Genomic DNA, 23,797 nt, shown 5'->3' with positions numbered 1-23,797 from the left:
CACAAGCGGCCTTTGTTCCCCGCCGGCCGCTTCCTGAGCAGATCTGGGGGGGGCCCCGGGGGCTGGCGTGGGCGACGATGCCCGCGAGGCGGGGTGGCTCTGTCCCCATCCTGTCCCGTCCCGTGCCGAGGGCGCGCGTCGGCCGCCAGCCTGGCCGCAGCCCCTTGGGGACGGTGCAAAGCCTCCCCCCACTTCCTAGGCCCCAGGAGCCTGCAGGCAGCAGGATCCGGCCCCACGGCGACCCCCGGCCACTGCGCGGGTGCCCCACGCACCCCGCTGGCACCCGCCGGTCCCCGTGCCCCCCGGGTGCTGTCCCCACGGGGACCCCAGTGCCGCAGCGGGACGCTCCCTGCGCCTGGAGCTGCTGGGGCAGGGTCTGGCCACGGGGACCCCCTCGCAGGGCCGAGCTGCCCCCCCGGTGGGGACAGGGGGGAGCAGGGCTGGGACGAGGCGGGGACCCGGGGCAGGACGCGGAGCTGCAGCGGGACTCGGCCCTGACCCGGCCCTGGGGCGCAGCGTGGGGATGAGCTCACGGGTTTTCCCCTCCGCGTCCCCGGCCCTGCTGCATGAGGTCAGGGCCCGTGCCGAGGCGTGGGCAGCCCTGGGGGAGCCCCAGGGCGGTGCAGAGGGAAGCCGAGGGCCCCGGCCCCGCTGCTTGCACCCTGCCCTGAGCTGGCTCAGCCCAGCATGGCTGCCCCACATCCTGTGCCCCATAACCCACGTCCCCTGCCCCATATCCCACGTCCCGTGCCCCATATCCCACATCCCCTGCCCCCTATCCCATGTCCCGTGCCCCATATCCCACGTCCCCTGCCCCATATCCCACGTCCCGTGCCCCATATCCCACGTCCCGTGCCCCATATCCCACGTCCCCTGCCCCATATCCCACGTCCCGTGCCCCATATCCCACGTCCCCTGCCCCATATCCCACGTCCCGTGCCCCGTATCTCACGTCCCCTGCCCCATATCCCACGTCCCCTGCCCCATATCCCACGTCCCGTGCCCCATATCCCACATCCTGTGCCCCATATCCCACGTCCCCTGCCCCGTGACCACCCAGCCCAGCCCTGCAGCATCTGCAGCCGCGTCAGGCCCCCGGGGCCGGGCGGGGAGCGGAGCCTCCAGCTGCGGGGAGGACTCGGCCAACAGCTCCCACCCGCCCCGCGCCCCGCCAGGGCTGCCCAGCGCACGCATCCTGCAGCCAGCCCCAGCGCCTGGATCCGCATCCTGCACCCAGCCCGGCCCCGCATCGCCTTGGGGTCCTGGGGAGGGGTGGGGTGCCAGGGCCGTGCCAGGGCCGTGCCGGGCTGCAGCGCCGGGGGCTTGGGCACTTGCCTGTCCCCAGCCTGCTGCGTGCCACCACGGCACCGCCATGCCCAGCACCCCGATGCAGTGCCTGCAGGGATTGGCACAGGGCACAAAACAGCAGCCCTGGGCTGGGTGCCAGCTCAGCCCCAATCGTGCCGATGTCCACGCAGGCACCGGAGCAGCTCCAGGCACAGCTGCAGGGAGCTGAGCCCCCCAGCCCGCCCCGGCCACAGGTGATGGTCAGGTGAGGAAGAGGAGGAGGGAGGGCAGTGAGGAGGCAGAGAGCTCACAAAAATATTCAGTGCTTTATTTCATCCTCAAAACCAACGAGAACACGCTGCTGGGAGGTGCCACGCCACGCGCATGCAGGCAGGGGGATGGGTGGAACCCAGTGCGGCGGGGCACGCATGGGTGGAGACGTGTGGGGGGCTGCCCTGCCCCGCCGGGACCCCGGCCGGGGCCCCTCCAGCTCGGCCCGGGGCGGCTTTGCCCCATCGCAGCGCCGGGGCTCCGAGGGGCCCGGCTCAGCCCCAGCCTCTGCAGCTTGTGCCCAGCTCTGCCCCAGCCCTGCAGCGAACCGCCCGAGGCGTTCGCGCTGCTCAGTTCTGGGGGTGCGACTGGAGAGACACGGGGTGGGGGGCGCCCTTAAGCTTCGCAGCCCCCCTCTGGGCCATGAGCCCTTGTTGGAGATCTTGGCCAAGGGTCCCCCGACAAAGTTCTCCCAGCCTGGAGGAGAAACCATGAGGCCACCCAGCTGGAGCGTGGGGCAAGGAAAGGACCCTCCAAAGAACCAGGCAGCAGCCGCCTGACCCCTCGCCTGCCCCCCCCTGCGTCCCAAGGCCAGGAGGGAGCTGGGGCAGGGAGCCTTGGCCACGCGGGTCCCCATGTCCCCTGTGCATGAGAGCTCTGGCCATGGGCAGGGACCAACACGTGGAGCCCAGGACACGGAGATGTCTGCGGCAGCAGGGGGGGCTCTGCCCCGAGAGCCGAGAGCCGCAGCGCAGCCGGGAGAGGGAAGGGGCTCGGCTTCCCGTCCCCGCCGCGGGGCCAGCGCCTCCACGGGAGAGCCCCGGCTACCGGCAGGCACAAACCCGTCGCCCACAGCCCCGCCGGGCAGGGGCTGCAGACTGCACCCACGGCACGGCTCAGCACCGGTCCAGGGCGCCTGCGGCCGGCTCCGGGACGGGCGACGCGCCCGGCGGCGTGCAGGGCCCGGCTAGAAGTGCTTGTCTTCCAGCATGGAGCTCACCACCAGCTCCTTGTTGCTGAAGTCCCAGAAGGCAGTCATGTGGAAGGCCATGTTGGAGAGGACAACCAGGTACTCCAGGAAAGCAAAGATGGTGTAAACTGGCAGAGGAAACACAGCGGGTTAGTGGGAAGTGCCGCCCTGCGGCCGGATTTGCCCCCAGACCTTGGGGACCTCTTGGGGACAGGTCCCAGGGCTGCAAGGACGCGGGGCAGGGGCTCGGTGCCGGGCCTCAGCCAGATGCAGGGCAGAGGAGGGGAGGAGAAGGGCGGCTGGGCACCATCCCACGTGAGGGCTCCTGCTGTGCCACAGCCCCTCTGAGCGGGGTGACCCCGGCCCCTTCCCCGCGCCCCGGCGCGGCCGAGCGGCACAGAGGCGCACGTCCGTACCTCCAGGCCCGCAGTACCAGTTGTGGTGGAAGTAGACACACACGGCAAACGCGAAGGTGATGAAGGTAAAGAAGAAGAGCAGCTGCTTCCACTTGTACGACTTGCGCTCCTGGAAGAGACCGAGGGCACCTGCTCACAGCCTGGCCGCCCGCACGGCCCCGGTGCCGGATCCGTCCCCGTCACGGCGCACGTGGCACCGTGGGGACACGGGACATGGGCAGACCCCACCAGCCCCCTGCACTGCACCGTGCCCCGGCACTGCTAGCAGCTGGGAACAGTGCCTGCAGCAGAGCTCACACTGGCAGCCAGGGTAGGGGCAATGGCACAACCAGACACGGATCCTCCGGCCCCAGATGTGGGGAATTCACCTGCGTGGGCAGCCGGTGCCGCGTGGGAGGCACCGCACGAGCCGCAGCAGGGCTCGGGCACGCGTCCCTGGTGAGCACCAGCATCAGGGTTGGACCCGGGCGGAGGACACGGGGATGCCACCCACGGCCCCCCGGGCCCTGGTTGTTATTCCTGCTGCTGAGTGGGAGGGGAATTTTCCTCTCGCCTGATGTTTCACGTGAGACAAAAACTCCATTTTCAGGGACTGCTGAGAATAAGGAAAATTTAAATTGCCCCATCACTCTTTCCATTACCCCACCGAAAGCGCGCCTGCAGGCTCAGCCCGCTGCCCTGAGCACAAACAGGTTGCGGTGGGGAGGAAAACCCAGAGAGGAAGGGCGGCCTCGCGGTTACGGCTGCCATCTGGGGGCTCGGGGAGCTCAGCCCGACGCGTCCCGGCGCTCCCCAGCGCCCCACGGCCGCCCCCCTTGCGCCGGCCCCGCTCGCCCACCGGGAGCACAGGGTGAGGAGCTGGGGGTGCGCTGGGCGGCACGGGGTGGAGCGCGGCGGTGCCAGCCGGTGCTCGGCAGCAGCCAGCGCGCGGGCCCATGGCCACGTTATGCAAAGTTTCGCACCGGAAAAGCGGGTCACGGCACAGCCTTGTTTTCATCCAGGTCCCACGGCAGCGGAAACAGTCGCACGCCAGAGGCAGCGGCGGAGCCCCGCTCGTCTCAGCAAGGTGAGCGGCAGTGCCCCGCTCTCTGGCTCCTGCGCTGCGCCCGCGCAGCACCGCGCCCCGCGGCACTGCGCCTCGCTGCACCACATCGCGCTGAGCTGCACCCCGCGGCGCTGCGTCAGGCTGTACAGCGCGCCGGGCTGCTCTGCAGCGTGCTGCGCCTCGTGGCACCGTGCTGCGCTGCATGGCAGCATGCGGCACTGCACCACACCTCGAGGCACCACGCCGCACCTCGTGGTACCGTGCTGCACTGCGCCGTGCTGCGCCTCGTGGTACCGTGCTGCACTGCGCCGTGCGGCGCCTCGTGGCACCGTGCTGCACCGCATGGCAGCATGTGGCACTGCACCGCAACTCGTGGCACTGCACCGCACCTCGTTACACGGTGGTGCACTGCTCCGTGCCACACCTCACGGCACTGTGCTGCACTGCAAGGCAGCACATGGCACCCCACCGCACCTCGTGGCACTGCACCGCACCTCGTGGCACTGTCCTGCACCGCACCTCGTGGCACCATGGTGCACTGCACCACGCTGCACTTTGTGGCACCATGCTGCACTGCATGGCACCATGCTGCGCTGCATGGCAGCACATGGCACTGCACTGCACCTTGTGGCACCGTGCTGCGCCTCATGGCACCCTGCTGTGCTGCATGGCAGCACGTGGCACTGCAACACACCTCGTGGCACCGCACCGTACCTCGTGGCACTGTCCTGCACTGCACCGCGCCGCACCTTGTGGCACCGTGCTGTGCTGCACCTTGTTGCACCTTGTGGCACTGTGCTGCACTGCATGGCAGCATGTGGCATTGCTCCACACCTTGTGGCACCACACCACACCTCGTGGCACTGTGCTCTGCTGCACAGCAACACAGGGCACTGCACCGCACCTCATGGCACCACACCGCACCTCGTGACACCATGCTGTGCTGCACCTTGTTGCACCTTGTTGCACCGTGCTGCGCTGCATGGCAGCACTTGGCACTGCACCACACCTCGGGGAACCGTGCTGCACTGCACCATGCTGCACTGCTTCACTGAGCTGCACTGCACCACGTCCAGTGCACGACTCTGCACCTGGTGGTGCTGCGCTGCACCCCGTGGCACCACGCAGCGCTGAACCCCTCCACCCTCGTGCACTGCGTCACGCAGCACCTCCCCGCGCTCCATCCCCCCAGCCCCCAAGGACAAGCCCTGCAGGAAGGCGCTGCTCGCAGCGGGATTACGGCACTGCCAGGTTCCTTCAAGTGCCCCCAGGACTTGGCGGCCAAGAGCTGGGACGGGAACGGTGCCGCAGGCGCAGAGCTGCAGGGTACGGGGCTGAGCTGCACGTGCCCTGGCACTGAGGATTAATTCTGCCCCGGGCAGCACCTAATTAGCTGTTTTTCTCTATAATCCTTCCTCGGGACGGGCTCAGCCCAGAGTCTCACCCCCCCGCTGCAGGGAAAAGCCGAGCTAAGCCGCGGGGCAGACAGCTCTGGAGGGCAGGGGGGGCCCAGGCAGCACCCGGTGGGGGCGCAGGGGCTCCAAGCAGGAGCCTGAGGCAGCCCCTCACAGCCCGTGCTCCAGCTGCAGGTGGGCGACAAGAGGGACAAGGCAGTCCCAGGGATGTGGGACGAGCTCGGGATATGTGCTGAGCCCGGCAGGACGGCCTGACAGCATGGCCATGGAGACCGCTGCCCCTGTCCCTGTCCCTGTCCCGGCACCGGCACCGGCATGGTGCAGCGCATCGATGGAAACCGGGACTTCGTGCTTCCTGGTGGACCCGGCCCCCGACCCCTGCACGCTGCTCCCCACGCGCACGGCCCCCTGAGCCAGCCCTCTGCACTGGGACGCGCGTCTGGCCCAGCAAACCACAGGCGCGTTATATTTAGAGCCGCCGCTTGCAGGCTCTGAGCTGCAGCACACTGCCCCGTGCACGCGAAGGTGAGTCAGGAGCGGGAGGCAGACAGCGGGGGACAGGAGGACAAAACGGCACTGGCTGCACCCACCAGCGTGGAGGGGCATGGCCCCGTGCCCCGTGCAGAGCCCACGGACAGCCCCCAGCCGCCCCTTCCCCTCCTGGGGAGCGCCCCGCACCGCGAGCCCCAGCCGTGGAGCTGCGGGACGGGCAGCAGGAGGCACGCATTCTGCCTGCTCCTCCACCACCTCCGGGGGGGGTCCCTGCGGGGTTTATGCCTCAGTGCCCCACGGGGACGTGCCACAGGAGGGCAAAGGTGAATTAGTCCAAAACGCGTCAATGTTCCACGCGCAGACCAAGCGCCAGTCCCAGCCGCATCCCACGCAGGGGGCTCGGGTTTTCCAGAGACCCTCTCTGCGCTGGGAGCCGGCCCTTCCCGGGGGCTACGTGCTGCGCGCCGGCCCAGCTCGCCCCCGAGAGCGCTTCTGGCTTCCCTGCGGTGAACGCGAAGCCGAGCGGCTCCAGCAGCGCGAGCCGAGCGCCAGGATATTTATAGCGGCCTCGGGTGAGCCACCGCCGCGGGCCGCTGTCACCGCGCTGCAGGCGATCGCTGGCGAGGAGCTGGGCTGAAACCACGCGTGCTCACGGACCCCGCTCGTGGCTCAGCTCCCGAGGGGCTGGCAGTTTGGCACGGCACGGCACGGCTCGGCACAGCGGGGTGGCACAGCACGGCGCGGAGGCACAGCGCGGTACGGCCCCCGCACCCGGCCGCTGCGCGCGTGCATGCGTGTCTCCGGGCCGGAACGCAGACAAGGGTGACGCCAGCTGCCGGGGAAGAGGAGAACTGTGTTTGCAAACAAGAAGTGAAACCAGGCTGCCCGGCTGCGCTGCTCCCCGTGGCACGGGGCTGCGGGGGCCTGCAGCTGGCCCGGAGCAGGGGCTGCGCTGGGGAGCGGCCGCAGCGATGTGCCAGGCGTGCGCGGGGTGCCACCCCCGGGAGGCTCTGTGTGTTCCTTCTCCCCCCGAGCGCCCATCTGGTGCCCCTTCCCCTCCTCCTCCCTGCCTGCTTTCCTTTCCCCCCCCTCTTGCAGAGCTCTATTTTCCTTTCTCTCGTCCTCTGCAGCTGGAAACCGTCTGCGCTTCCCCATTGCGAGCCAGTTCCCCAGCACCTTCCTGCCCTTGCGGCAGGCGGTTGCGACACGCGCCCTGGGGAGCGCGAGGCTTTTGCAACACCGATTCCTGTCACACACGTGCTCACCCCAGCGCAGCCCGGCAGCTTCGGGGCCTCCAGCAAAGGGCCCCGGTGCCGCCGTGCTGCGGCTCTGCGCCCTCCCGCGGGATGGGACGGTGCGGGGACCTGGCCCAGAAACGGCCCCAGGCTCAGCCCGAGCTCGGTCGGGGAGCTCTGGTGCCTTCCCCAGCCGCAGGTGGGCCAGGGCACGGGGCTCACGCTGCCAGGAGCCCCATCCCTCGCTCCCGGGGACCTGCCCTCTGCAGGGAATGGTTCCCGGGAGCAGCAGAGGGGACGTTTTGTCACCAGCCGAGCCCTAGAGCAGCGCCCTGGCAGCGGGTGGGGGAAGCGCCTCTGCTCGGAGCCTCTGAGACGAGGCCGGGCAAGGGGCTGGAAGAAACGCAGCGGCCGCGGCGGGGCTGCACACGGGGGTGGCCAGGAGTATCCCTGCGGTGCGGGTCCTGTGCAGGAGAGCTGCCCGAAATTCGGCCCGCTCCTGGTGGCTGTTGGAAAGTTCTCCCCAGGACGAGGCACGAGGACTCCGGGGCGCAGACGCTGCTCCTGCTCCAGGGCTGGGGGATGGCAGAGGTGAACAAACTGCCCCGCGACCGAGGCGAAGCGAGCCGGAGCCTGGCTCCGAGGCACCACCAGGGCCGTTCCCGGGCACCCCTGGCTTTCCCTGCGAGAAGAGACAGCCCGTGCTCTCCCCTAAAATAACCCCGCGAGGCTCCCAGCGCCCGGCACAATCCGGCCAGCTCAGCGGCTGCCGCACCTCTCCCTGCTGGGCCGGGCAGTCCCCGCTGGCCGCACGGCGCAGGGCGAGGAGGATGTGGCACCGGCACCGTGCCCGCAGCGGCCCCTGGCACGGCCCCGTGCTCGCCTCGTGGCCCCGAGCACAGCCCCCAGGCTCGCACTGGGGCCATGGGACGAGCCCAGGGAAGTCGAGCAGCAGGACAAACCCCACATAATTTTGCCCGGCCCGGAGATGGGGGGGCCAGATGAGAGCGACTCACGGCAGAGCCCCAGCTGCGTTTTGGGGGTGCCGACGGAGCGCCAGAGCCGCCCTGCGGAGGGGCAGCTCCCTGGGGGGGCCTCCCCCAGCCGCGGGCTCAGGCCTGGACCCGCTGCTTCCAGAAGAGTTTAATGCGAGAGCTTTTCCGTCGCACACGCACTTTCTTTTTCAGAGGACCTCGCTCCCCGGGCGACAGCACCATCTGCTGACAGGCGGCCCCGCAGCCCCCTCGAAACCAGCCCGGGCTCGGGGCCAGGTTTCCTGGGGTCCTGGGCTGTGCTGCCTCCTCCGCACCCACAGCTCTGGGTGCTGAGCTCCGAGTCTCATCCTGTCCAGGGGGAGAGCCTGGGGCCTCTTACGACCAACCCAGAGCCGCTGGGCGCTGTCCCCACGCTGCTCAGGCAGCTCCTCTCCATGCCAGCGTGGCTGAGGCTGGGGCGCCTCCGGGTCCACCTGCTTCAAGCCCTGCTCCAGCGGGGCCACCCGGGGCCGCTCGCACGTGGCCCGGCGCTGGGCTGGGCACACACCAAGACCCGGCCCCGCGCGCTGACCGCAGGCTCGGCTCGAGCCCTGCAGCCTCGGGGAGGGGACGGCAGCGAGGACGAGCAGCTGAGGCACGCGGAGCCCGTAAGCTCTGCGGGCGCAGGGTGCTCCCCACACCTCACAGCCCCTTCAGATGCAGGGGATGCGGGGGTGCAGCCGCGTGGGGGGGGCTCTGGGCAGAAAGGACACCTCTGCTCGCTGTGCCGGCCTCCTGGCCAGGAGAGGAACGGCCCCGGGGCGACGCTGCCGGAGGACAACCCAAGGGCAGAAGTGCTGCCAGACGGCAGCGGGGCACCTCGGGCTGGTGCCAGGACTTTGGTCCCCGCGTTTCCCAGCACAGAGTTCAGAGACACCCCCCCGGAGATCAGCAGACAGAAGCCGGCCGCCTACTGGCAGGTTGCTCGCCCTCACCCTCCCCGCAGCCGCGCTGCTGTGTGGCAGGGACACGCGGCCAGGTGTGCCGAGGCACCGAGCGCGTGCTCTGGCGTGGCACGGGAACGTGCACCGAGCTCACAGCCCGCATCCGAGCCGGTGCTCCCGTGAGCCAGCAGCAGGACGAGCGCTGCTGCCACTGCGCTGTGAGCTGGTCTTGGTGTTACGGCGCTGTCACGCCTGCAGGCGCGCGCGTCCTGTTGGCACATGCTGCTCGGGGAGCCCTCGTCTGAGCTGCAGGACTGCGAGGGAGAGGCGCAGGGGGTGCAAAAACAGGGAAAGCAAACAAAAAAAGAATAAATAGAGGAAGCTACTGGGAAGCCGAGGGGTGATTTCCGCACGCCCGCTGCTCCCTTTGCAGCGCGCTGCCCCGGGGCTCCTGTCGCCCACGCTCTGTCCCGCCACCAGACCACAAGCACGGCGAAGCCACCTGGCTTGGCAAACCGCTGCCACGGCCGCAGAGCAACGGCCGCAGCCTTCTGCCTGTTCTTAGCCCGGGCAGCAGCAGCGTGCGGCCCCCCAGACCCGCTGAGGTCGGTCGGCAGACGCCGCTGACCACGCGAACACCACCCCGTTGGGGCAGATCCGAGGCGCACCCCCGTCCCCTGCCCACCTCCGAGACCCGCACGTGCCCCAGCGCCCTGGGAGCCTCAGAAGCCCCTTCCGTGGTGCAGCCTGCAGCCAAGCACAAGCGCTGGACGCTGCTTCCCCGGGTGCCCAAAACAAGCCAGCAGCCGCACAGGCTCGGTGAACTGTCGGAAGGGGAGGACAAATGGATGTGATGAAGCGGGAGCCCTACTGAAGCACGCTCTGCGACTGTCCGTGCCAGCCCCAGGCACAGCGCCCATCCTGCTCCGCATGCCCTCACTTGGCAGACGTGTGCTCCCACCCCCCGCCAGCTCCCCCGTGTGCTCCCACCCCCCGCCAGCTCCCCCGTGTGCTCCCACCCCCCGCCAGCTCCCCAGCCCCAGGACAAAGCGGTGCGCGCACGTCCCGCGGGGCTTCACCCAGTTCTGCTTTGCGAGGCCACCGCCGGCCCTGCGCGGCACGGCCCGGGGACCTGCTGCCCAGCGGTGCTGGAACCTGGGGCAGGGAGGGCAGGACGGGGGCAGCAGGGCGGGGAGGGAAAGCGCAGAGAGCCGGGGCCCCAGGCAGAGCTGCGTGCAGGCAGACGGAGCGCTCGCACCGCCGAGCCGCCCGTCCTGTGCTGCCGCTCGTGGCACGCTGCGGAACCGATGGGGCGCCAGCTAGAGCCGCGTCCAGGTGATGGAGCCAGAAGCCTGGCTCTCTGCCTGGCCAGGGGGGCCCCCGAGCCCACGGCCCCCCTGGACAACAAGACCCACGGCCATCCCGCGCGGCAGGACCAACAGGAGCACTCGGGGCAGCTCCTCCCCGGAGTAGAGGGCTTGCACGGTGCCTGCGTCCCGCTGCCGCAGCCGCCCCCGCTGGCAGGAGCAGCAGGGTCACCGCGCCCCGGCAGGGCCCCAAACGGGCACCCTCAGGCAGGGCAGACCCCGGGGGACACGGGCCGGGTGGCACTTCAGGTGTCAGCTCCGTGTGAAAACGAGAGAGTAGGAAATGAAGACATCCCTCCCCGGTTTGTTTCAGTAAATGGGACCAAATCGTGGGTTTTGGTGGCCGCCCTCCCTTCGGCCCCTTTCACTCCCACGTTAAGGGTTTTCCCACCCGGTTAGGGTTATTTCAAAGTGAGGTACAGGTGAAGCCCTGCCACCGCCAGCCGAGAGCCCCGGCCCCGAGCGCAGCGCGCAGAGAAGAAAGGAAAGCGTCTGTACCTCGGGACTTACTGTGTGTTTCTTAGTCATCCTCCAGAGGATGCACGTCAGGAGCATGTGGCCCAGAGCCGACGTGATAAAGACGATGAAGGCATTTTCGTGGATTGCTGAATCAACGAGACAACAGGTTTCCTGTTAAATCTGGGCACGGAAGTGAGCTGAGAGCACAGGGGGAAGGGACAGGGCTTTGAGAGGGCAAAGGGCCGCTGGGCACGGCCCTGCTGGCGGCCCCCGTGCCCCGGGGATGCTGTGCCAAGGGCGAGCAGCGGCCGAGGAGCCTCGGCAGGACAGCACAGCGTCGCGGCAGCCGTGCCGAGAAGGGGGAGGGAGAGCTGGCAGCAAAGGGATCTGTCCTCGTGGCTCCCTCTAAGCCCGGGGCAGGCGTGGGACGGGCGCCTCGCAGCAGGCACCATGTGTGCAGGAGGGCTCAGCCCCGAGGCGAGGAGCCTCGAGCTGCGCGTGGCTGCAAGCTGCAGGCGTCCTGGGGAGCGGCTCAGCATCACCTTTAGCGCTCCTGGGAGGGACGGGGGAACCGAGGCACGGAGGGAGGTGTGCAGCGAGACAGCCTGGGGTCCGGAAAGGGAGCCGGCCTCCTGCATTCAACCCGGCCGCTAACTGCTGTCACCGGCACCGAGGCCACCCCGCCTCACTGAGCTGACACCGACTTGCCAGGCTGGAAACGCAGCTGGCCGGAGCTCTGAACTGAAGCAGCTCGCAGACCCCCAAAGCCACACACAGACCCCAGCACTCCCAGGTGAGAGATTTTTAAAGGGGTGTTTCTATGAAAAAAAAATAAATGAAACAAGTTCCTTGGCCTTTTCTCCAGGAACTAAATAAAATAAAAGTTTCCCGGCCTTTTCTCCAGGAACCGAGCCCACAGGCTGAGTTCACAACCAAGACACCCAGCCATAAAACACGCCCCCCCTTCCCTCTCATCCCAGCTGCAGAGGAAGGGGAGCAGCGGTGGGAAGGAGCTCTCGGAGGTGGGGCTGCGAGCAGCGCCTGCAGGGGGGGGTAACCCGTGCCCTCCTCCTCCAGCTCCGAAGCTTTCCCTACAGACCTGAGGAGCTGCAATGAGGAGCTGCGAGGCTGGGCTGGCCTCAGCTTTCAGCGCGGCTTCTGCCCTTCCTCTGCTGCACCACAGCCTCCTCTTCCTCACTGCTGCCCGAGGCGCAGGGTGGTGCCGGGATGCCTCGCAGGGGGCAGCGGCAGGGGAAGAGGGCAGGGAGCTGGGCAGAAAGCCCCAGGGCCACAGACCTCCGTCTGCCAGAGGCTTCCATCCCCAGAGCACCGGGATTCGCAGCACGCGGAGCTGTTGGCGAGCTCACACCAGCCCCGTGCTGCGCTCCCCACGGGGAGCGAACGCCCGTGAACAGGACTGGAGGAAGGGTCTGCTCGAACCCTGGTGCAGCGTGCGGCTCGGACGGGGCAGTCTTGGAGCATCCCGGGGAAGTCCTTGGGCTCCTTTCCTGGCCCCAGTGCCACAGGCTGACTGGGGAAGGCCCAGGTTAAGCCAGTGAGCGCCCGGCTGGTGGGAGGCGTTATGGGGCTGACGTCCAGCATGTGAGAGCCCCAGGATGGGCTGCTCTGGGCACGACTGCCGGGTGAGGAGCAGAGAAATCAACCGCTGCGCTGCAAAACACAGGGCAGCATCTGCGAGCAGGGAAACAAGCTGGCACCGAGCTGCCAGCTGTCTCAGCAGCCTGAAGTGCTGTGCTTCATGCACCGGCCGGTTGGTTTTCCACGACAGCAGTGGAACCACGTCCTTCTGGTGTGCAGGACGCAACGTCTCCGAACAACCACCTGGCAAGAAACCAGGACGCACCTGCAGGGCTCTGTTCCGGGCCCCGACGGCCCTGTGGGGCACGAGCAGCCTGGGTCCTGGACCTGCTCAGCCCCACAGGCACGGTCACGGCAGTGCTGGGGGGGCCCATTTCGAAAGGCAACCAAAGGGCTTCCTGACCCACCGCACCCATCCTCGGAGGGAGCTTCCCTCACCCCTGTGAGCAGGCAGATCCCCCCAGCACGAGATCAGCTGCGCCCCACATCCCCTTCCTGCAAGCAGACAAACCTCTGCTGCCGGCTCCCCCTCACCAGCCCTGCTCCAAACCCACCCGCTCCGGCCTTTCTCTCTGCAGCGCTCTGTGACTGCAACCCCTGAGCGCGGTCCCGCGGCTGGACGCGGGATTTATTCACCCTCGTCACCCAGCTGAGCGCAGAGCAGCCGACACAGCTCGCGGGCACAGCACGCGGGCACAGCACGCTGCTGCTGCTGCTGCAAGTCCCAGAAGTGGCTTGGTTTCCTCTGCAACAGCACCACCTTGCTGACCCGACGCGAGTCCTCGTGCACCAACCCCGGCACCGCCTCCGTAGCCCAGGACCGAGCAGCTGCTGGTGCCACCAGCTTTCAGATTCGTTTCTGATCAGACCGTGTGGGAAAAAGGACTTTTCCTTTCCCTTCCCTTTCCCTTCCTGAACGGTGTTTCCTAGCCTAGCACCATCCTGTTTTGTGCTGATTTAACCTGAAAGATTCTGATTTTGCCCTGAGGCCGACACAGGGAGTTTCGCCCAAACATTTTTGTGGGAGGGTGCTTGAAATGCTGCTACAAGAGACTTCAGGCTGAAGCCGGCTCAGAGCCAAAGTTCAGGTGTGGAGGCGGTGCTGGTAGCAGCAACGGGCGTTGGTCTCTCTTTGCTCAGCCACGACGAGAGGCGTCGAGCACGGCCCCAGCACGGGAGGAACCAAGCAGTAATGCCGGGCACAAAAACCCCGCCTATGGTTTCAGCCACTCATCAGCCCCAAGAGTTCCAGGAAGAACAGGGCTATCCGCACGCTGGATGCAACTTCCCCATCTAAACCCCAACGTTCACAGAACCTCTTTGTTTTACCACCTTCGTTTCTCCGAGCTGCCCACCTGCAAAGCGCCCTCGGGACGCAGAGCTCCGCAGAGCCCGGCGCGGGAGGAGACACCTACCATAGTTCTCGGACGAGGACACGTAGGTCAGCACGAGGAGGGCGAAGTTCTCGAGCAGGTTGAGCAGCAGGTTGAAGTGGCACAAGCGCGGGTAGCGGGGGTGGGAGCAGTGGCAGCTCTGGTAGTGGTTCCAGTAGGCGACGGCCACCAGGAAGCGGGGCGCCGAGTGCAGCCCGATGCAGAGGCGCCAGACGTAGCGCTGCGGGGTCTCGCCGCCGATCGCCGCGCTGATGGAGGGCAGGTAGTTCGGGACCTGATGGGATACAGCAGCTTAGAGAGGCGTGGGGAGCCTGGAAGGGCAGCACGCAGCAGCCCCGGTGCGTCCCCCAGGGCCACCCAGCCCCAGCTCTGCCCCAGGGGAGCAGCTCCGGGACCCCCTCGGGTTCCTCAGCTTCGCGTGCCCAGCCCTCGCCCCTTCCCTTCGGTCAGCGGTGGGCTGAAACTCCTCCATCCCCACAGCTGGAGAGAGAGGAGAAGGGGGTTGGCTTTGCTGCCCATCCCTAATGGAGGAAATTGATAGGGACAGCAGCAAAGATGATGTTCAGGGAGGAAGAGAAAAGCAGGAACCCATCGACCTCACAACAAGCGCACGGCTCAGGGCTGTCCCGAGCCAGCTGGGATTGCTGCACAGGAGGTAACCCAGGCAGGACCGCGCTTCCAGGGAATCACAGAGTCACAGAAGCATCCGGGCTGGAAGAGACTTTGAGGATCATCAAGCTGGCCGGTCACGCCGTGCAGTGGGAACACCAGAAGGGCCAAAGCCCAACTAGCTAAAACTTCCACTTCCCCCCGGTTACTTCGCACGCTGCCGCGCTCACGTAGAGGCGGTTAAGCTGGATCCCTAATTAGGTTGTTCTGTCGGATGAAGGGGATGGAATTCCTTCGTGCTGTTCTCCAGGTGCTTTCCTGCTGGCCTCTGGTCCTTCTCCTGGCTCTGGGACCTACTGCTGGTGCTGGCATCCAACTGCCAGGAGTCTGAGCTTCCCCCTGCCCAGGGACTCAGCTGAACGCTCTCTGCACCAGCTCAACAAGCCTGCAGCCCAAGATGCTCTTCCCCTCCCCTGAGGGGCAGACCCCTTCTGACCCCACAAAGACCAGGTTTCTCGGGGTCCCACGGCCCAAAAGGCCCAGCCCCTGGCTCCGACACCTGCCCCACCACCACGCACTGGTCTGCTGGATTTACCGGTCCTCCCAAAGCCCTTTCCTTGGACAGCAGGACTGGAGAGAAGCTCTGGGCTTGGGCTCTGCGGTCCTTCGCGATACGCCTCTGACTGCTCTTGACAGCTTCACTGGTGCCCACGTGGAAGAGGGGCAGGGCTAGCGGTCCGTGGGCTGTACGAGGCTTGGCAGTGTCTTGGCACATCCCTGATACGGGCCTCTGGTGGCCACCCACCTCTCTCGGGAGCAGGTCAGGTTGGGAAATGGGCACCTCCGGTCCTCCCTGAGGGTCCCCCCCCAAGAGGGTCCCCTTGCTGCTGTCACTGTCACCATTTTGGGTCTTGCTCGGTCTGTCCTGGAGCCCAGAGCAACCCACAGAGCCCTGGGACTGACGCTCCCCAGGCCGACTACATTCTGCTTGAGGAACCCACGGCCGGTCGGTGAGGAGGGGGCAGCGCCCACGTCCACTCTGCCCGTTTCTCCAAATCTGCACCGGGGCCGCGCTGCCCCACGGCCTCCTCACCACCACCCGCCTCCGTCACCCCGCCGTGCGTGGCAGGATCACAGAACCCCGGAACCATCTGGGCGGGAAGAGACCTCCCAGATCACCCAGTCCAACCTCTGTCCTAACACTCAGTACTCCACTAAACCATATCGCTAAGCTCTACATCTGAACGTCTTTTAAAGACCTCCAGGGATGGTGACTCAACCACTTCCCTGGGCAGCCCATCCCAATGCCTAACAGCCCTTTCGGTAAAGAAGTTTTTCCTAATATCCAACCCAAACCTCCCCTGGCGCAACTTTAGCCCATTCCCCCTCGTCCTGTCACCGGGCACGTGGGAGAATAGACCAACCCCCACCTCGCTACAGCCTCCTTTAAGGTATCTATAAGGTACCTTACGGACCTATAGGGTACCTATAAGGTACCTTAAGGGCCTATAGGGTACCTTAAGGACTTATATAGTATCTATAATGTACCATAAGGACCTACAGAGGACTTAAAAGGTACCTTAAGGACCTATAGGGCACTATAAGGTATGTATAAGGTATCTTAAGGACCTATAGGGTACCTATAAGGTACCTTAAGGACTTATAGGGTACCTATATGGTACCTTAAGGACCTATAGCATACCTATAAGGTACCTTAAGGACCTATAGGGTACCTGTAAGGTACCTTAAGAATTATATGGTATCTATAACATACCTTAAGGACCTATAGAGTACCTATAAGGTACCTTAAGAACTTATATGGTATCTATAACATACCTTAAGGACCTATAGAGTACGTACAAGGTACCGTAAGGACCTATAGAGTACCTATAAGGCACCTTAAGGACTTATATGGTATCCATAAGGTACCTTAAGGACCTATAGGGCACCTATAAGGTATGTATAAGGCATCTTAAGGACCTATAGGGTACCTATAAGGTACCTTAAGGACTTATATAGTATCTATAACGTACCTTAAGGACCTATAGAGTACCTATAAGGTACCTTAAGGACCTATAGGGCACCTATAGGGTACCTACAAGGTACCTTAAGGTACACCTGAGGTCCCGGCGCACCTCAGGTGGAGGCGGAGGCTCGCGGCCCCCCAGCGCCACGCAGGCACCCCCGAGCCGTGCGGTGCGGTGCGGTGCCACTCACCCCGCAGTGGGTGGCCGTGGTCTCCTGGAAGTGGAAGAGCAGGGACCAGGTGACGCAGAAGAGGAACCCGAACAGGGGGCAGCACACGGTGCCCACGGCCAGCGTGGTGAAACGGAGCCGGAGCAGGATCCCGTCACGGTCCAGGGGCAGCGGAACCTGCAGCATGCTGCCGGGCCTGCAGACACCAGGCACGTTACTGTACCCCGGTTACCGGCCCCGTTACTGCACCCTGTTCCCAACCCCCATTCCCGGCCCCCTGTCACCGCACCCCCGTTACTGGCCCCCGTTTCCGGACCCCCTATTACCGGTTCCCCGTTCCCGCTCCCCATTACCAAACCCCCCGCTTACCGGACCCCCACTCCCGCACCCCCCGTCACTGCACCCCCATTACCAGCCCCCTGTTCCTGGCCCCCCGTTCCCGTACCCCCGTTCCCAGCCCCCCCCTTACCGCCCCCCCATTACCGTACCCCCCGTTACCGGCTCCCCGTTACCACACCCCCGTTACCGCACCCCCCATTCCCAGCTCCCCATTACCGGATCCCCGTTCCCGGCCCTCCGTTCCCGCAGCCCCCGCCCCGCGCCGTGCCCCGCCCCCCCCCCCGCCAGACCCCCCCCAGCCCCCCCCGTTCCCGGCCCCCCCCGGCCCCGCCCCGCCCCCACGCACCGGCCCCGCACCCCCTCCGCTCCGCTCCGCGCCCGGCCCCGCCCCCTCGGCAGGCCCCGCCCCCGCCGCTCTCTGATTGGTCGGTCCGGCAGAAGCCCCGCCCCCTCCGCCCCGGCCGTGGCGCAGCGCGGCGGGGGGGTTGTTCTGGACCCTTCCGCGGCGCCGGCCCCGCCCTTCTGCGGCGCGAGCCAACCGGCGCTCGGGCGGGGGCGGGCGCGCGGCTGCCCGTCAGCCAATAGAATCCAAGCGCCTCCCCCTTTCCCCCGGGGGCCGCCTCGCTTTCGCAGCGCGGCGGCCAATCGTCGGCGGGCGCGCGGGGGCGGGGCCGGCCAATGGGGGGCGTGCGGGCGGCGGCGCGGAGGCTGCTGGGAGGCGCGCGCGGAGCGGGCTGTGACGCAGCTTCCTCCCCGCGGCCCTCCCTCCTCCGGCAGGCGGCGGCGGCGCGGCGAGGCCAGGCCGGGCCCGGCCGCTCCCGGCGGTAAGCGCCGCGTCCCCCCCCGGCTCGGGGCGGCCACCGGGGGGCGGGCGGGGCCTCGGGCGGGGCCTCGGGCACGGCCGGGGCGGTGCGGGGGGGGTGTGGGGCCGTTGGGCCGCGAGGGCCCGGGGAGGGCCCGGGGGGGGCCTGAGGGGGGCGCGGGGCTGCCGGGCTGCCGGGCTGCGGGCGGCTGTGGTTGGCTGTAATTAACGAGCGGTGGTTAATTAGCTGTGGTTAATTGCGTGATGGGGGTCGGCGGTGGGATTGGGGGGGGGGGGGGGCGTGCGGGGCTCGCAGCGCCCGGCCCGGTCCTGCCGGGTCCTGCCGGGCCCGGGGGGGGTCGGGGCTGTGCGGGGCCGGGTCCTGCCGGGCTGTGCCGGGCCGGGGGGGTCGGGGCTGCGCGGGGCTGCGGCCCCCGAAGGTGGGCGGCGAGCGGAGGGCAGGCGGCAGCGGGGCGCGGGGGAGCCCCAGGCCGGGGGGGTGCATCCCGTGGTGCCTCCCTTACCCCCTGGGAAATCGCCCTTCCTCGGGGTTGTTCCGAGGCTGAGTGCCGCTGAACGCCCGGCTCCCTGCGTGTTGGCAACTCTCGGGTGCGCTGCCGTGCGTGGAGCACGCCCGTTAGGTGTTTGCTGCAGAAGCGTTGGGCTTTCGGGGAACTTAAAAGTCCTGAAAAAGGTAGCGCTAAAAGCGAGCGTGTGGTTACGCGCTGGAGTTACCCCGGCACGAGTAGGAGCGCTTTGTAAATAGGATTGGTGCCCACCGCGCCTTACGCTTTTCTGTGGGGAAACCTGCTAGGTCTGCGCTGTCCCCTCCCAGCTGATCCTGCCGAACTCCTCTGCTATGTCATAGTGGCATTATCAGCGACGGAATCACGGTTACCCCCGTACAGGAAGGGACTACAGATTTCTCTCGGCTGCGGTACAGCTGTTGTGATTTCATTTCAGCTCTGTTTTTTTTGATGAAAACGGTCTGGCATCGTGTTTGTACTTGTGGAAAACATTGGAGCGGAGTAGCGTTACCAAACGTACCCATAAATAAATGGCAGGTGCTGTGCGGGAAGACGGGGCCTTGCCTGGAGTGCATAAAACCTTAGAGAAATGTTCAGAAACTTGAGTTAAAGTCTCGGTGCATCCCAGTGAGCAACAAAAGGGAAGCTGAGGGAAGCTGTGTTCCTGTAGCTCTTGTACAGTGCGTTTCCATTTGGCGTTGTGAGTGGAGGGGCTGGGAGGTAGGGCTTAAAAGGAAACTCCTTAGGGAAACCTTGGGGTTGTTAGAGAAGCGCCCGCAGTGCAGTGAAGCCCCCACGTGTGTTTTAGAGAAGCAGTTTGATGGGGTGGGCTCCCGGGCCTGCAGGTGACTGAGCAAAAACGTGTGCGAGTTGCCTGGCGCAGACCAGATAGAGTGGAAATGTGGGAACTGCTGTTCCTGAGAGAGGTTCAGGAGGGTTTTGTTGAGAGGACAGAGATCAGGGGAGTGTAGCTTTGTTTATGTTACTTCAGGGTGTAAGATGTGCACGAAGTCTAGCTGTAGTTAAGGATGGAGGGAAGCGTGCTACTGAAATATTAGTGCTTGTGTCTCTTAGGGCTCTGACCGTTTTAAATGTAGTGTGACTGAAGTCGTGCCTTCGTGTGTCTAGGGGCTTAAGTATTCCAATTAGTTTGCTTACATCAGTAGCAAGGAAGGTGAAAAATGAGCTTTCGCGTCAAGCGTTAATTAAAAACTGAATTCTTCTTTCTAGGTTTAGATAAAGAAAACTCTGATACTTACTGAAGATGTTCAACAAATCCTTCGGAACTCCGTTTGGAGGCAGCACTGGCTTTGGGACAACTTCAACTTTTGGACAAAGTAAGTCACGTCTAAACTCGGAGTCTGGTTTTCCACTGCGAGGTGGTTTTGGCATTAAAGCAGGCTGTTTATCACCGCACCTGCCCTGTTGTTGGGGGGAATAAACAGCACATCAGTTCACAGAGTCACAGAGTTGGAGGGGTTGGAAGGGACCTCAAGAGATCATCGAGTCTAACCCCCCCAGTTCTGTTACTGGCTTTTTTTGTGTTGCTCACAAACCAAGGTATGTCGCGACCTGCTCCCGAGTGCCGTGACAAGCGGTGGAGAGCTTGCAGGGCGGCCCGGAGCTGGCTGTCTTTGCCTCGCGTCGCAGTGGCTGTCTCCAGGCTTTAGGCTGTTGCTGCTCTAGCTGTGCAAGCGTTAAGCGTGCCGCTTCACTAGCGTGCAGTCAGGCACAGGCTTCTTTTTGCAAGCGAAAAGGACGGTAACAGCGTTTACTGCACGTTCAGAATATGCGTTCCTCTAAACTGTCACTGATGTTTCAGATGCTGGCTTTGGTACTACGAGTGGAGGAGCGTTTGGCACCTCAGCCTTCGGGTCGAACAACAACACTGGAGGCCTCTTCGGCAGCACGCAGACAAAGCCAGGTATTGCAGCGTTACGGCTGTAGTGTGCAGTCCTCTCCTGAAAGAAGGAAGTTATTTAAAAACAAAAGCAAAACATAGCAAGCAGTAACCCCAAGCAGTTAATGACTGCAAATGACTAATAGCTTGTTTCTGTCTTCAGGAGGGTTGTTTGGTTCGACTACGTTCAATCAGCCAGCCACCTCCTCCACAAGTACTGGCTTTGGGTTTGGGACATCAACTGGGACGTCGAACAGCCTGTTTGGCACCACCAGCACCGGTGGAGGGCTCTTCTCATCCCAAAGCAATGCCTTCGCGCAGAACAAGCCTGCTGGCTTCGGAAGTGAGTAAAGCTGCTGTGTCTCTTAAGTGCTGCTTGCTTAGTTTGATTGAAAGGTGCGGAACGTTGGGTATACGTGGGGGTCTGATCCAAGTGATAATGTGGGGTTTCAGCGTGTGTGTTTTTGTGGTTTTTTTTGTGTAGTTCCCCTTCCTTTTCTCCCAGAGGGTGTGGTTACATTACTGTGATCCACAGTAGCCAGATGTGAAACTGGTTAGCTCAAAATTCATGGCTAAAATGACAGCTACAGATTTTGTAGCCTATTTGAAATGGTAGTCAGCTGGCATTTTCCACTCTCAAATGTCCTTTGGCTCTGCTTGATCTTAGCTTTTTATTCCGCTTCTTGTAGGGCAGTTGTGGTTGATTCTGCTTCTGGCACTACAATGTTCGAAATGCCTCTCAAACTCTGCTGTAATTCCCTGAAGCAGAAACAATTTGCAGACACTTTTGAGAAGAGAAAAAGAAACTTCACTGATTCCCTTTGTGCACATCATTTTCGTAGTGGTGTTGTCAGGAAGAGGATGAAACTGGCTGCTGTGGTTATTCTAGTGTTTCCTGGGGTGATGAGCTGGGGGGTAATCTGGGTGATCTTAGTGCATTAACAGGCTACAGGTCTCCAGTACTGCTCTAATTTTTTCTCTAGCAGTTTCTTCCATTTCCAAACTGCTTTCTAATTTGAATAGAGTATTTGACTTTCAGTTTTAAAATTAAAGTTTGTTCTTGTACTGATCTTCTCGTTTTTATTTTTACAAAGACTTTGGAACAAGTACCAGCAGTGGCGGTCTCTTTGGAACCACCAACACCACTTCCAATCCTTTTGGGAGTACATCTGGCTCTCTCTTTGGCCCAACTAGTTTCACTGCTGCTCCAACTGGCACAACCATTAAGTTCAATGTAAGTTCTGTTTTTCCTTCTTAATCCAGCCCGTTTACTATAGGAAACGTTACGTTGTGCAGTTCTTTGCGTAGAGCACTGTCTTGGCTGCTGAGCTTTCTTTTTTTAAAAAAAATCAAAAATTAGTTCATGTGCAAGTATGTGGTATTCTGAAATAGCTTGAAAATATCCCCTGTTGCAGTGGAAATAGTACGTACACTTAACTCCAAAGAGCTAGACTTTTTTTTATTCTGAATTTGCCAAGCACTGTGGAGTAATGCCCTATCTAGACTCACTAGATTTACTGCTACATGTAAGTTGAAGAGAGAAACCAGCTATTAAGTTTGAGCCTTCTCAGGAAGGCAGGAGGTGTCACAGAATTCAAGGTGATCACTGCTAAATGTTAACAGCAATAAGGGTTAAAGCGTTCCAAATGCGGGCCAAAATAAATGTAATCCCCTTATATAAGTCTTATATAAGCGTGGCTTTGGAAATGTTAACTGAAAGTTGAAGACTGATTCCCTGTGTGTGTTTTCTGGATGAGTTCCCTTTAAGTAAGGGCAGAATAATCCATCCTGAAGGTTCTGTGGCAGTTGAAAATGAAGGGAGGCTTGGAAGAGCAGATGTCGTGGAAATGGGGTAACTGATACCTGTCGAAAGAGGCTTTCTTTTTCCAAATACCTGTTCAGTTTAGAAATGAAGAGGGATGATGCTTGTACAAACTGATTTAACGGACAGACTTTGTTCGGCCTCCCCAGTTGAAGGCAGAAATGATTTCACTGCATTGTTTTAAGGGTAATGGGGTAAATTCCACTATTGATTGCCACCGAACATGCGTCACCGCTGGGTGAGGCCCCAGCTGTAAGATAATGCTGATGTACTGCTTCGGTTCCCCTACTAAGTGTAGTTTTTTACAGCGTCTGCCCAGAAACTAGTGGTATCAGTGACAAGCTACCTGGATGTGGTATATCTCTGGATATGGATATATTTTTGATATCTTAACCTCCTCTCTTGCAGCCACCAACAGGTACAGATACTATGGTAAAATCTGGAGTTAGCACTAACATTAATACCAAACACCAGTGCATTACTGCTATGAAGGAGTATGAAAGCAAATCTCTCGAGGTCAGTCGATAATATTCAAATGTGTTTATTTTGTCTGTTATTTAATATTGTTTCTAGCAGAGTTTTTTTTGACTATAGTAAGTATTGTGCATGCTCATTAATGAGTACAGCTTTCAATTTGTGTCCCTCACAAAAGAGAGGCATCATCAAGTAAAACACATCATGTTAGTTGGTATTAAATACTTAAAATTACAGCTTTTGAAGAGCTGAAATTCCATCTTGCCATGTACCAGGAGGGCAAGAGGTCCTGCTGGGAGCAATCCTATGCTGATGAAATGGCAGAATGCCAGACAAAACTCCGTTGTTTGTTATAAACTAACATTCCCAAGGATTTAACCACGAAGTTTCTCTGTTCAAGTTGCCTTACTTAATGCTTCAAAACAGGTCTAATCAAAAGATCTGTAAAAGCCCATAAAAATAAAATTGAAGCCCAAATGTGAACTGCGGTGATAAGTTCAGGTCCTGATTATGCTGCCCTTATTTCTAAAAATGTAGAGGTGTTACCAGCTTTTTGTGACACGTTCATCCTGAAAGCTGTGTAAACATGGTAACAACACTCATCTTATTCTGTGTAAAAAGAACTGGATTTTCCTTTACTAGGAGCTCCGTTTAGAAGACTACCAGGCAAACAGGAAAGGCCCCTCAAACCCTGTAGGAGCAGGAGCAACTGCAGGATTGTTTGGGTCTTCTACGGCTACGTCAAGTACAGCTACAGGACTCTTTGGCTCTTCTACTACTAATACAGGCTTTTCATACGGACAGAATAAAACTGCTTTTGGAACTAGTAAGTACTGCCTAATCTCTGTCTTTACTGTGACTGAATATGCAAACGTTTTGTTAAGCTGCATAAAATTCGCCCACGAAAAAAGGTGAGGAAGCACTGGAGTGAGCTCAGAATTTGACTAGTTGCATTATCAACATTCGATAATCAGGTTCTTTTCCATAGAAATATCTACGGATTTGCTCTTCAGGGTGTGTATGCTTTGTCTGCATCCCCAGAGTTCTGCCGGTAAACAGTTTGAGCATCTGTCTTTACAAGAACGTCAGCTAGCTCACGTGGAAGAGTAAAACAATTTGAAGTAGAACCACCAGGGTGGTGTTTCTGTGCACCGGGGTGTTAGCATCAGGTGGTTAAAGGTGAAGTCAAGATTCTACTTCTGCTAATGAGCAGACACATTCCTTTGAAATTGACCTGTTAATGTATTAGCCTGATTAGACT

The 23,797-nt window shown here is 62.2% G+C and overlaps 2 protein-coding genes across 9 annotated transcripts in view; one reads left to right on the top strand and one right to left on the bottom strand.

The window, feature by feature from the left end:
- Positions 1-1,601: 1,601 nt before the first annotated feature.
- On the bottom strand, positions 1,602-17,474 carry PGAP2 (post-GPI attachment to proteins 2). Of its 6 annotated transcripts, none has more exons than XM_083817209.1 (6): positions 17,358-17,470; positions 16,694-16,868; positions 13,889-14,141; positions 10,914-11,020; positions 2,944-3,052; positions 1,602-2,655 (listed from the first exon to the last, which is right to left on the bottom strand). In XM_083817209.1, exons 2-6 carry the CDS (start codon positions 16,856-16,858, stop codon positions 2,525-2,527), a joined length of 765 nt encoding a protein of 254 aa, XP_083673335.1. In that variant the 5' UTR covers positions 16,859-16,868; positions 17,358-17,470; the 3' UTR covers positions 1,602-2,524. The 6 variants fall into 6 exon arrangements, with proteins under 6 accessions (XP_083673335.1, XP_083673334.1, XP_083673336.1 ...); XM_083817208.1 differs by lacking the exon at positions 17,358-17,470 and adding an exon at positions 17,228-17,327; XM_083817210.1 differs by lacking the exon at positions 17,358-17,470 and adding an exon at positions 17,228-17,327 and having other exon boundaries at positions 10,926-11,020.
- A 204-nt stretch (positions 17,475-17,678) lies between these two features.
- The window catches only part of NUP98 (nucleoporin 98 and 96 precursor), a 37,601-nt gene continuing 31,482 nt past the window's right edge, over positions 17,679-23,797 (top strand). For 2 of the 3 annotated variants that reach the window (XM_083816870.1, XM_083816868.1), the window contains exons 1-7: positions 17,679-17,835; positions 19,571-19,677; positions 20,163-20,264; positions 20,404-20,583; positions 21,335-21,474; positions 22,471-22,578; positions 23,179-23,362. In XM_083816870.1, the coding sequence (XP_083672996.1) occupies positions 19,605-19,677; positions 20,163-20,264; positions 20,404-20,583; positions 21,335-21,474; positions 22,471-22,578; positions 23,179-23,362 (787 nt within the window). In that variant the 5' untranslated portion in view covers positions 17,679-17,835; positions 19,571-19,604. Of the gene's footprint in view, positions 17,836-18,731; positions 18,751-19,570; positions 19,678-20,162; positions 20,265-20,403; positions 20,584-21,334; positions 21,475-22,470; positions 22,579-23,178; positions 23,363-23,797 lie in introns of those variants that run through there. The other variant, XM_083816869.1, reaches the window with a different exon arrangement.

The sequence above is a fragment of the Anser anser genome, assembly GCF_964211835.1.
Source record: "Anser anser genome assembly, chromosome: 1".
NCBI lineage: Eukaryota > Metazoa > Chordata > Aves > Anseriformes > Anatidae > Anser > Anser anser.
This window is presented reverse-complemented; position numbering and strand designations above follow the sequence as displayed.

Bases quoted from the DNA above. Each gene is read 5' to 3' on its own strand.
- PGAP2 (XM_083817207.1), bottom strand. From the start codon at position 16,858: ATGCTGCAGGTTCCGCTGCCCCTGGACCGTGACGGGATCCTGCTCCGG. The intron at 14,142-16,693 runs GTGAGTGGCACC...GTATCCCATCAG, and splicing joins CCACGGCCACCCACTGCGGG to GTCCCGAACTACCTGCCCTC. The intron at 12,717-13,888 runs GTAGGTGTCTCC...GTTTCTTGCCAG, and splicing joins GTCCTCGTCCGAGAACTATG to GTGGTTGTTCGGAGACGTTG.